Source organism: Mustela putorius, unplaced genomic scaffold (assembly GCF_011764305.1).
Source record: "Mustela putorius furo isolate JIRA1106 unplaced genomic scaffold, ASM1176430v1.1 tig00003871_pilon_pilon_pilon, whole genome shotgun sequence".
Lineage (NCBI taxonomy): Eukaryota > Metazoa > Chordata > Mammalia > Carnivora > Mustelidae > Mustela > Mustela putorius.
In genome coordinates, this window is record NW_025422023.1 from 2698236 (window position 1) to 2711434 (window position 13199).

Here is a 13199-nt window from a genome sequence, read left to right on the forward strand (position 1 = left end):
CAGGCTCTCTGCTCAGCAGGGAGCCTGCTTCCTCCTCTCTCTCTGCCTGCCTCTCTGCCTGTTTGTGATCTCTCTCTGTCAAATAAATAAATAAAATCTTTAAAAAAAAATACTTTAGTCTGATTGCTAATTGTTCACATTATTTTTCTTCTGTAAGAATATTTATCTCTAATTTTGTAATTACAATGGGAAAATAGGATCGATTCGCAGAATTTTTTTTTTTTTAAGATTTTTTTATTTATTTGTCAGAGAGAGCGTGTGAACACAGGCAGACAGAATGGCAGGGAGAGGGAGAAGCAGACTCCCTGCCAAGCAAGGAGCCCGATGTGGGACTCGATCCCAGGACGCTGGGATCATGACCTGAGCCGAAGGCAGCTGCTTAACCAACTGAGCCACCCAGGCGTCCTGATACGCAGAATTTGTAGGCATATTTCATTAGTCAGTATTTGAAATTTAGGGAATTTAGTGTTTCAGTCCAAAGCAGAGCATTTCAGCTGATCCCTATTATTTCAAGAGATTTGAAGGTGACATTTATAATATACTCTGCAAAGGCTCTTACACCCATACAACACCCATATAGAAGAATTCAAGAAGTTGTAAAATGCAAATTTAGTCCTGGACTTGATAAGAATATGCTTTGACTATTTTGAAAATGAAGAGGGGCTTACAAGATATTAAAGGATCCAAGATTAGGAAGACTAGTAGAAGAGACCATTCTTACTATAGCAAGGGAAAATTATGGGATGTTTAGCTTCTTTTGAAATGCAGAATGTTATAAATCAGTATAAAAATTTTATATTGAAGTTATTAATTATATAAATAGTATCTGAATATGTTCTTGAATAAATTCAGGCAACTCAGAGATAGAAGAAAAATCAAAAAGAACTTTTTGTCCCACTCATCTTAACAAGTATTAGATTTAAGAAAATGATTGCAGAATTGTGGTTTATTTTTTCATATTCTAAGAAGAATAGTACAAATGTCTACCAGTGTCCCTTCTCCTTCCTTCTCTGTTTGTCTCTCTCTCTCTCTCTCAACACACACTGCCTGGACACATAAGCACATAAGTAGGGAGTTTTTAAGGCTTTAATGCAGAACTTTGTAATTAAAAAATTAAAATAACAAAACCTTGAATATACTATATATATTTCAGTACATAGGGATGATGAGTAAGTCCAATTTTAGTATATGTGCTGCCAAAGCGAGCACAAGTCCAATAACGTTTTAAGATGTGCTTACTTTAAGATGTGCTTACTTTTTAAGATGTGCAGACTTTTGTTAAATATTTCTTAAAGTGTTATTTTTAAAACAATCTCTTCTCATTCTGTTAGTTGATTGAATCAACAAGCACTATGGATGGAGCAATTGCTGCCGCCTTGCTGATGTTTGGTGATGCAGGTAGGCCTGACTTTGTTTCTAGCCATTTGATTATTAGTTTTATAATAATAAATATCTTCACATTTTTAGTAGTTGCTCTACAGTTTACTAAGCACCTTCATGAATTCTTGCAGGAACCTTATGAGTTTTTAATGGCTTCAGTTTTTTTAAATGAAGAAACTGAAGCTTAAGAAGTTTAAGTGACGTACCTGAGGTCATGCAGCTGTTTGGGAACCAAATTTTCTAGACTGATTTTCTTTTTCTCCCCCTAGGGAGGGGGCAGGTTTTCATTGGTAATTTTGCTTGTTTTCTACAGATCAGGTCTCGTAACAGTGAAGTTTTGGAAGGTATATTTTCTTTCTTAAGTGTCCTTTCTAATTGCATTGTGGTTTTATTTACAGGTCTACAAATCTGAGTCAGTAGGAACATAATGTCTTGTGGAAAGTCCTAGCTGGTAATCAGGATTCCTTCATTTAGTAAATATTTATGCTATGTTTCAGGCTTGGGATACAAAAATAAATGCATTTGAAGGACCTTGCAATATAAAAGCTAAAGAGATACTGTTTTGGTCTCCCCCCCCTCAACTTGTATATACCAAACAAGTAAAAATAACCTATAATCAAAAAAGCATTTAAGGAATGAAAACAAACTCACACTCCATTAACCACTCTTAAATTTGTTTTGTATCATTTTCAACTTTTCCTGTGCTCAAACCTACCATTACACAGCACATACACACACATTTAATTAGGATATGCAATAGTCATATTGGTTTGCATTTTTTAAAAAAATCACGTGATGATTTATGATAGATAACTCATCAGAACAATCAGATTTATCCAATTTTGAAATATTGCCCATAACATTCCTCTGTAACTACCTGTATGGTTCATTTATTAACTATTTCTTTGTTAATTAGCCTTTTTATTTCCATTATTTTGTTACTGTAATACAAAAGTAAATAACCTTATAAGGAAAGCTTTATATTATTATCCCTGCAGGCTAAATTTCAAACTAGGATGCTGAATCAAAGGATATACATATTTAAAAGTTTAATATGTACTTCCATGTTACCTTTTTAAAGGTCGTACTGATTTATTGTTTCATCAACATTGTGTGAATAAATGCCTATTTCCCTAAGTGGATCTTTTTAGCTTTTAAAAATTTTTTGAAACGTTAAAATACGTAGGGAAAAATATAAGATAGTGTAGTATGTTCCCACGGGCCTATCATTTCTCTTCAACAGTTACCTATCTCACTTGTACCTCTAACCAAGTAGATTCTGATGGAGTGCATTCCAATGATGAAATTGTTTCATCCCTATGAAATATTTTAAATCTTTCATTTCTTCAGTTTGAGTTAGGGAATAGTATTGTGTTGTGTGGGTGCTACCTATACAGAATGTTAAGCTTCTTCCTCTTCGACTTACTGGCTGTGTGACCTTGGGCAGTGTTGCCTAACTCTCCATGTGTCTGTTTCCTTAGCAGTAAAATAGTATAATAATAGTATTGAACTCATAGGTTGTTGTGAAGAAGTGATTAAAGTTAATATAAATTTCTTACTGTAGTGTGTGGTACATATTAAGTATGCTAACATAGTAAATGTTAGCAGTCATTTGTTCTTACAGGCTCTCTGATGATAGAAAATGCTATAGGAGAAGGTTGACTATATTTCCCTCATTACCATAGCCCTAGCACTTACTGTAAAAGTTCCTGAAAAATGGTAGACTCATTGAACATTTGTTGAGTTGCAAAATGGTTTGGGAAGTTTTACATATATTTTCTTGTTCTTACAATATCGCAATATTCCATAATCTTTCCAGATTTGTAGAAAAAGCTCTATAATATATATATAAAAAATATATAATTTTTTTTCTCTTGAGCAACTTACATCATTCAGCTTTATATATTAATTTAACAAATCTTTATTGTGCATCTACTACTAGGTGCCGGATACTATTTTAGGCATTGAGGATACATAAGGAAACAAAATGGACAAAACCTTTGCCTTCATGGAGTTCACAGTCCTCAAAAAAATTTGTACTTCATCTGAGTTTTTTTCTTCTTTTCATTCTTGCACTGTACACTGATACTGTTTCTTATTAAAAAAAGTGTTTTGGGGGCACCTGGGTAGCTCAGTTGGTTAATTGTCGACTCTTGATTTCAGCTCAGTCTTGATCTCAGGGTTGTGAGTTCAAGCCCTCTATTAGGCTCCATGGCAGTATTAATAATAATAATAAATATTTTCTTGTGGAAAGTTATAAGGAAACAAGAAATCAGAGTTTTCTTGTTTTTAAAGTAGACTTCCATGCTTCATTCTAGAATAAACTAGACCGTCGTATTAGTCATCTTCATCTTTAGTACATTACACTTCTGAGGTGATATATAGATTAGAATAATGACAGCTTTGCCTCACCAACATAAGATAGCTTTCAATATGTAGTATCATTAGGATAAGAAACTATTTTGGATATATTAGGATAGTTTTCCCCAAAAAGGCCTTTCTAAGTATCTATAAGTTATTTTGGACAATTCTACACATCATGATGTTGGATTGGTTTTAGCACAAATTGTAATTTCTTATAGATAATATTTCACATGTTAAACAATAGGGGTACCTTTTATGCATTGCTTTCTGAAAGTTTTCTTTTAAGAATACTAAGTTACAAGAAAAAAAAATACTAGGTTACAAAAACAAAGATAATGTGTATGTGTCCGAAGTTTTTACCCTGTTTTAAAAAGTAATAATACAAGTTTACTGATGTTGTCAGGAGTCTCTAGCTATTTCTTCCACTTCTCTGTGTTTGTATAAAAATAAGCAAAGCATTTTTAGGTGATTGTGTCCCTTTTATGTTTCTGCTTTTATTATTTATAATAAAATTTATTTATTATAGAGACATCTTTCCATGTATATCTTTGAAAGTCTACCTGATTTACAACAGTAGGATTTATGTGTATATTCTAATTTGTTTAATATCTTGGGCATTTAGACAGAAGTCTTGTATGTATACTTAAGCACACATTTCCATCAGTTCTGTTGAATAAATTCTTAGAAAAGGAATTGTTGGACTAAAAGATGTCTGAAATTCTAAGATGTATTATTTACATTGCCTTCCAAAAAAGGTATAACAGTGCATAATGTTTAAAAGTGCCTTTTCCTGTGGTCTGCTAGGACTGTCTACTATTTTTTAATGGATGAAAAATTGTTTTATTTTATTTTTTTATTTTACCTGTTTTTAATTACTAAGGAAGGTAAGCATCTTTTCATTTTTTTTCCTGTTGAACTGCCTCTATGTGTTTTTTGTCTGTTTCTTTTTACAGTTTCATGTTTTATTTATTTATTTTTTTGGTTTAATACTGAACTTAGATGAAATTTATTTTTATCTGGGGTATGAGGTAAAATTTTAACTTTTTTTTTTTCCCCTGAAATTGATGGATGCTTCCAATTAAAGATGGAAATTTATGAAACACAATTTGGAAGTTCTTTTTAGTATAAAATACTAATTTGTTTTCTTTTGGATATATAAAAAAATTCTTTTATTGAAGTATAGCTAACACAGTATTTCATGAGTTTCTGGTATACAACAGTGATTCAATAATTATACCTTATGCTGTACTCATCACACATGAGCACATCTCACAGCACAGGGAATATAGTCAGTGATACTGTAATAGCATTGTATGGTGACAAACAGTAGATACACTTGAGGTGAGTACAACATAACAGATACATACAGAATTTTTAATTTATTGTAAATAGAGTAGATTTAGATGTAGGCAGCATTCTGTGCTGTTATGTAACCTCATACTAAAATTTTAGATTTGCATTTTCTCTCCCATATTTTGCAAATTTTTTGCCTGTAGCCACTTTAAATACATGTAAATATTTGATGTCATAATATTAACAAAAAGGGAAGATGTTTAAACAGATAATTAAGGTTGAAGAATCCTTTATTGACAAAACAAAGTTCTTGTTCTTTTAGGAAAGAAACATGTCTAGGTCACATGGCATAAATCATCAGATTTGAGGTTTTTTTCAGACTTAGACTATTGACTAACCATGCTCACCCTACCCCAGTAAATATATGGGTAATAATTCTTTTTAAAGTAAATAATGGGAATTCGTTGCTATCTGCAGAATGCACATTAACTTTGTGAAATAAATTAGAAGATACTAACCATACTTACATGAAATTATACTTTAAAACGTTAATAACACTTTGTTACAACTATATTATAAAATTTGTAGGCTTTCAGCTTAAAAGCTGTCATGTTAATGTTTAGTTTGAATATTGTACTTCTATAGGTTTTAATTTCTAACAGCATAGTCGGTACTGATTTAATTACTACTGCACTTTTGTGAACTTTAGCAGATGTTTTCATATTAGCACAGCAGTATGTCTGAGGAATTTTCTCTCTGATATATAAGAAATAGATAAATGTATTCAAAGTACAAATATGTAATATAGCTTCCCTTTTTTGTTTTTTAAGATCTTATTTTTAAGTAACCTCTACACCCAATGTGGGGTTGAATTAACAACCCTGAGATTGAGTCATGTGGTCTATCTACTGAGCCAGCTATGTACCCCTGTAATACAGCTTCTTAAGATCATGTAGATTGAGTTTTTCTTTCAGTTATGACAGAATATGTAAATTTTCTATCACCGTTAGAGCCTGTATGTTATACTCTCTTGGTTTTAGGTTTAGAGCATTAATTGCTTGAGCTGTCTGTATTTCACATGCTCCTTATTTGTTTAATGAGAGAGACTGTTAACTACTTTGTAAGGTTATTGTGAAAAGTAAATGAAACAAGAGTTAGTAAAAGCCCTTTGCATAGCCTGGTACATAATAAACAATTACTGTTATCAGTGATGGTATTCAAATAAGCTACAGTGGTAGGGCTCAACTTTTCTTCAGTGCTGAGTAGTCAGTCACCAGGGAGAACCCTTTCCTTTCAGTATTGCTCTGTGGAATTACCTGTCAGTTTAGTGATATATGTTATAATTAAATAACATGATGGTTTACAAATAACACGATTATAGTGATTTCTAAAACTTTTGAAAGACTGGTAAGTGTTTCTGTTTTTCCTTTAATTCAGTTGACATTTACTGAGTATAAATGATATGTAGAAAAATAACATTGGGCCTGATGTCAAGAGAACTGTCTGCATAAGTATTCATTATAATAACATTTTTGCCTTCATTTTGCATTAATGCTGCTTATAATGGCTGTGCAGACTCTGATTGTTCTTCTCTGTTTTAGAAGGTGGTGGACCCAGGAAAAGAAAATTATCTTCTTCTTCAGAGCCGTATGAGGAAGATGAATTTAATGATGATCAGTCTATAAAAAAGAAAAGATTGGATCATGTAAGTTACATTTGAATTGCAATATCAAAATCAGCTGTTAGGCATAGAATATCTTGAATCTGTGGATATTAGACCTAAATGAATCACTCCTTTTTTCACAGCCAAATCAGAATGTGTTTGCATTTGTTTATGACGTTTTGCTTTCTTTTTAATTTATCTGGTATTAATTGCTTATCTCTGAGTTATAAAATGAATTATTAAAAATATTCTAGTGGCATAATAAAGTAACTTTGGGAAAATACACTTTTAATATATAGTTGAACACTTAGGAAAAACAGCTGTTATCACCACAAGCACCATTTCCTCCTCAGTGCAGCTATTTATAATCCTTCTAGATGACATATTTGATATTTAACTGCTTATCTAAAAATAATTACAGTTATGCTTTTATTGGATTACTCTATAGTTTTCCATTAGAAAACTATATGTTTTCTAAAGTTTCTAAAGTTACGTTTTCATAAAGTTCCACTTTATGTCTTGAACTACCGAGAGGCCTCCCAGTGAAACCAGACATAGTCCTCCCTGCCTGCATTCAAGACAACATATTTTCTTCTTGGTAAGGTAATCAAAACCAAAATCAGATATCCCAACTAGTATAGTAACCTTTTTTTTTTTTTTTTTTTAAATCTGTGGTTTGATGGTATAAGAAGCTCAGAGTAGCCAGGTGGCAATGGCAATCTCTACCCTAACTTTTTTTTTTTTTTTTTTTAAGATTTTATTTATTTATTTGAGAGAGAAACAGTGAGAGAGAGCATGAGCTAGGAGAAGGTCAGAGAGCGAAGCAGACTTCCCATGGAGCTGGGAGCCTGATGCGGGACTCGATCCCGGGACTCCGGGATCATGACCTGAGCCGAAGGCAGTCGTCCAACCAACTGAGCCACCCAGGCGTCCCTCTACCCTAACTTAATGAGATATTTGTTATGTCCCTATGTGGAAGCATTTTTTCCTTAAGAACTAATACGATGGGAAGTAAAAATTTTGTGACTGGGTTTTTTAGGCATAAGGAACAGTTGTAGTATAAGAGACTAGGCCCACATTTTAGTTCACAGATCTCTGTGTAATGGCTGTGGGAAAAATAGCATCATATTGATTGCTGATGTAAAGCATTTACTTTCTTTGTACATTCTGTTGAGTAACACATCAGACTTGGGTGTTTCATTTGCTGAATTTTCACTAAGTGGTACCACTGTTCTATAAGCCTGCTGCTTCTAAGTGTTGAGGAACATGGTTTCACTAGTGGTTCTTTAGTGGTTTCAAACAGTGCTGCAAATTCCTGTGCCCATCAACTGTCACACAAAGCGATGAGTGCAGATGGGAAAGCTGCAAAAGAATTTTCCAGGTAGTTACAGAAGTAAACTAAAGGAAGCAACTGTACATTAAATTAAAGTCTCAGTTTTGGTGAAACAGGTATCTGTTCCAGCACCTGCCTTACAGGTCCCAAATCTGAAAGACAAAAAACAGGAATTAGGGCTTTGAAAGATAGCATTACTGTGATGTTCAGTCCTAGTGCCAGGTGGAAACTTAGAGCTAAAACCATTAGTAGTTTATTACTAACCAAACTGAGCTGAGCCTTTTAAAAGAAAGTCAGACTTATGGTTCACTACAGGTATAGGAAAAATGGATGGATTGCTCAAATCTGCATTGATACTTTTACTTAATTCTTGTCTGTTATAAGAGAATTATTGTAAAAATAAAAACAAATGAAAAAATTTAATTAAAAACTCTTAAAATGCATCAGCTTGCCTATTTACAAAAACTTAACTTAATCACATTTTTTTCCCTTCTTTTTGCTTCAGAAAATCACCTTTCTGAGATAGCCCGGTGTTAAAAAGCATTTATGGCTTACTATTTAAAGTGAGCATTTAAGATGCTAATTGTTATTACGGAAAAAATGCAGATGTGATTATAGAATTTGGGAACAGATTTAACATCAGAATGTTCATTGCTACCAATGTAAAAGCCTAGAGTCATAAAAGAGTGTTTGCATTATATGTGGTGGGAAACTCTCCTTGACTTAATTGTGATTATGGAAGATTTTGATTCTCTAAAGAAGTTTCTAAAATTTAGAACAAGCTGTCTTGATTTAAGAAAGCAGGTTAGATTTGAAGAAATAGAAATTGGAGATGTTGAAGAGCTAGGGTTCCACTCTGATGATCTAATCACAGAACTCTTGCAGTAATTTGCTGCTGCTGGCCATGTGTATGCAGAAGGTGATGATAACAATGATGGTGAAGACTAGAAGGCTACACCATGACAGCTTAACACATCAAGTTAGCAGGTGCTCTAAGTGTTACTGAAACAGTTGTACTGGTTGGAAAATAGTGGCTTTAATCCTGAATGTAGTAGGAGTCACGCATAGATTCAGTTGAATTTAGAACCATACAGACAGGGGCTCTTGGGTGGCTCAGTTAGATAAGCATCCAACTCTTAATTTCAGTTCAGGTCATGATCTCAGGGTTGTGAGATCCATACTTAGTGCAGAGTTAGCTTAAGATTCTCTGCCTCTCCCTCTCCCTCTGCTCCTTTCTGGCTTGCAACCGTGCTCTCTATATCTCGCTCAAATAAATAAGTTAAAAATATATAGACAGTATTAGTATGAAAGGAGGGGCTAGCAAAGGAGCAGAAATATATATTTGCTTATTTTATAATTTCTTTATATTTTCAGCCAGTACAGCAGTGATAACACAAGGACAGTGAGCCATGCCATTCCATAGCTGAAGTTAACAAATCTGTTCATTTAGATAAACGCTTCTACTACTTTGCAGTAACTCATAAGCTGCCATCCTTCTAGTGCTAACACTCCCCAAGCAGCCTTCAGTTCATATTTTTTATAGTATTTGTGTATTTCTTAACCATTTAATTTACGTGAAATTGTGCTACCCTATTTCGAGAATCCTTTCTCTTTTTTTTTAATGTGTCACTGATGGAGTTATTGAAAGTTGTGCCTCTAATATAGTTTTTCTTAAATACTGTTATAGATTATTATTTTCATGATTTTGCACAGTGCGGTAATTTTGGAAGTGCATATATCATGTTGTAGCAGAACAGACTGTAGTTTTCAGCAGAAGGACACCAGACCTTGCTTCAAAAGCTTATGGGTCTCTGCAGTTATTTCCTATTAGGGCTTCCTAGAGACACCATATACAGCATCCTTGTTAGCAACAGATTCTTTGAGAACATTGCTTCTGCTTTTTGGTTGTGAAGCCCAAGTGGCAGAGCACTGTATTCTGGATCTGCTACAGAGCCTTCTCTTAATGTGGACACATTTATAACTGTGACAGTGTAAAGAGTTAGTTTGTAAACTAATTAAGTAGCACCCACCACTTTGCATCTAGTGTCGAAGGAGGCAACCAGATGTTGTGCTTCTTTTGTAGAATTAAACTATATGCACCCTTTTCTTTCCTTTTTTTTTTTTTTTGGAATGGCATTTGCAACATGCCCAAATTGGATCCCCCATAAAATTTATGAAAGTGGTGGTCCCCAGAAGTTGGTGGGGTGGTTATTTCCCACTCTTTGGCATGCATGTATATTACTGACATAAGGTACTACTTCTGCCTACCAAGTTCAGTCAGTGTGATGTCTTCAGAGTAGGTGATTAAAGTGAATTCTGTGGATTGTGCGAAACTATCAGTCCTAGACTACTACATGAGGAAAGAGTGGGAGAATTACCATAGCCTTAAAGACAGCAAAGGTGTGTCCATCACTGACCCTGCCCAGATGAAAACAAATTGCTTTGACTTGTCCTTTCTAATTGGGATGGAGGCAGTGGGGGAAGAAGCATCCAGCAGACTGATAACTGCATAGTTTTATTGATTTGCTCCAGTAAAAATAACCACATCTGATATAGTAGTTAAAATTGGGGTCATCACCTATTTGTTGATAAACCTGAAATAATCCCCCAAAACCCATCATCCAGCTTTTGGATAGGCCAAGGAGTCCCCATTACATTGGGATGGGATGGTGATCTCCATCTCTCCATTCCTTCAAGGATATGGTATTGCTACTGCTGCTACTACTTATACTTCTCTTCCCCTTCCTCCCCACTCTGTCCCCTCCTCAGTTTTAGGAACTTGGATTTTTTTTTCTCCAATAATGGTTCTTACTTCATGGGCCAAGGAGCTAATATGGGATTGCTGCCAGTCCTAAATATGTCTGGTCCAGCTCTGCATTCTGGAATGGGAAAAATAACCACAAGATTAATTCATAACCTTACAGCCCACTGAAGGCAGATCTAGGCCTGAACTCTGTGTATCTCCTGTCTTCTGTAAAGCTCTAGTGTAACCACTGGATTGCATAGGTATTTTAAGTCACCAGGGATTAGCAGAGCTGACAGAACTATTAAATCTGAGAGCAGACAGCAAATGAGAGGTATACTATCTACTGAATGTTTAATTAGTGCTATTATATATTTGATTCCCAAAAGATATTTTACTGCTTTCCAAATGTCAAACTTTTTTTATTAAGGTAAAATTCACATAGCATAAAATTAACCATTTTAGAATGAACAGTTCATTGCCAGTCTACCACCCCTGTCTAGTTTCAAAATCTTTTTATCATCCCATAATAGCATGCCATCCCGTTTAAATCATTTCTCTCCATTCTCTACTTCTCCCAGCCCTGGGGCAGCCACCAGTCTGCTTTCTGTCTGTGGATGTACCTATTCTGGCTATTTCATATAAATAGAAGTAATACAGTATGTTACCTTTTGTGTCTAGCTTTCACTTAGCATAATGTTTTAGGAAGTTCTTCCACATTGTAGCCAGTATCAGCACTTCTTTTTTTAAAGCTGAATAATACATCATTTTATGTATATGCTACAGTTTGTTTACCCATTCATTCTTTGATGGACATTTAATATATTTAAAACCAGGAATGTGCTACCTGAATGACTAGGGTTTAGCAAACATTTACATAGTAGAAAAATACCAATGTATAGTTAGACACCCAAGTTTCTCTTCTTGCCTCAGATAGTTATTATTTATGACCTCTAAAAGGTTTGTTCTTGGAGTTTCAGTGTCTTCAGCTTTTAAGGGGGGGTGGCAGTATGAATTTCTGAGGGCTTTGAAATGCTTTCTTCACATATTAGTGTTTTATTCCCCAGCTCAAAATCCTTTGCTTTCTTAAAAAAGGCTGACCTCAATTTAACACTCCAGGCCAAATGCAGTATTAGCTCTGATACAACTTTTCAGCCTTGCAGTCTACCCATGGTCTCTGTGCTTCAACCCAGATCGGCCATTCACTGTTATAAAAACACATGCAGCTTTCTTCTTCAATTCCAAACTTCCATAGTATTTTATTTACATTTGTTTTGTGGAACACCATTTTATACCTTTGTGCAGCAGAGGTTTCACTCAATTTAATATTGCTACTTTGGTAGGGAAAGAAAAATAACATGTAGTTGTTGGCTAAGAAAGGAGGTAGAAAAGAAAACACGAGGCTGTATTTTTCTATATCTTAATTGTATGGTATGTGGTATAGTTCTAAGCAGAGTTAAATAAATGTTTTTTGATCTAAATGCAAAAATTTTTCTTATGCATGAACCCAAGAATTTTTTTTAAGATATATTCATTTATTTTGAGAGGGAGAAAGAGAATCTCAAGCAGATTCCCCTCTGAGCCTATTGCAAAGCATGATCCTGTGACCCTGGCATCGTAACCTGAGCAATAACTAAAGTTGGGCACTTAACTGACTGAGCCAACCAGACACCCCTTAAATATGGAATTGTAATCAGTTTTTTTAAATCAAGTGACAAAGAAGAAAGAGATTGTCTAAGTAGCTATAATTATTTGCAGATTAATGTTTTGGTTTCACATAAATTCTTTATTATTGTGTTACTTTTATGGTGTGGCTGAACAATTAATACTTAAGCCATTCTGTAAATCAGCACCAAACAAAAAGTAAACTTTTTTCTCTCAGTATTTGAAATTTGTAGGGAGATATAAAATTGTGAGCATAGATGAGATATTTGAATCTTTTTTTTTATTTGCCATTAGTAAATATACTTAAGTATACCTGATTTATTTAGAGTAATTCGAGGAACATGCTAGTCTTTTAGTAGATTTATTTTATGTTGAGTGCTTTATGAATGAAGTGTGAGTTACTGGATAGGCAGTCAAGGTCTTTTTGTGATCGTAAAGCAGCAATATTTTTTATCCTTAAAGATAAAATTTGTCAGTTTTCACAAGAAACATTTTTGGATTCTTAATGTGCTAATTTCCAAATTGAGTCAAATATAAATGTAATTGTCTTAAGACTGTTAGCATTATAGATGATCTCCTTAATTGGTTCTTTTTTCTTTCCTTTAGGGAGAAGAATCCAATGAGTCTGCAGAATCTAGTAATAATTGGGAAAAGCAAGAAAGTATTGTATTGAAATTGCAAAAGGAATTTCCCAATTTTGATAAGCAGGTAGGTGATCATGGACAGAAATTTAATCAGTGTGTGCTAAATATTTGGAA

The 13199-nt window shown here is 34.0% G+C and overlaps 1 protein-coding gene across 10 annotated transcripts in view; it reads left to right on the forward strand.

Moving 5' to 3' along the window:
* Nucleotides 1–13199, forward strand: part of SMARCAD1 (SWI/SNF-related, matrix-associated actin-dependent regulator of chromatin, subfamily a, containing DEAD/H box 1) — a 77239-nt gene that overhangs the window by 26680 nt on the left and 37360 nt on the right. For 6 of the 10 annotated variants that reach the window (XM_013058031.2, XM_013058032.2, XM_004756059.3 and 3 more), the window contains 3 exons: nucleotides 1332–1398; nucleotides 6639–6742; nucleotides 13048–13149. In XM_013058031.2, coding sequence (XP_012913485.1) covers nucleotides 1332–1398; nucleotides 6639–6742; nucleotides 13048–13149 — 273 coding nt within the window. The remainder of the gene's footprint in view (nucleotides 1–1331; nucleotides 1399–6638; nucleotides 6743–13047; nucleotides 13150–13199) is intronic. The other 4 variants (XM_004756055.2, XM_045067110.1, XM_004756057.3 and 1 more) reach the window with 1 other exon arrangement.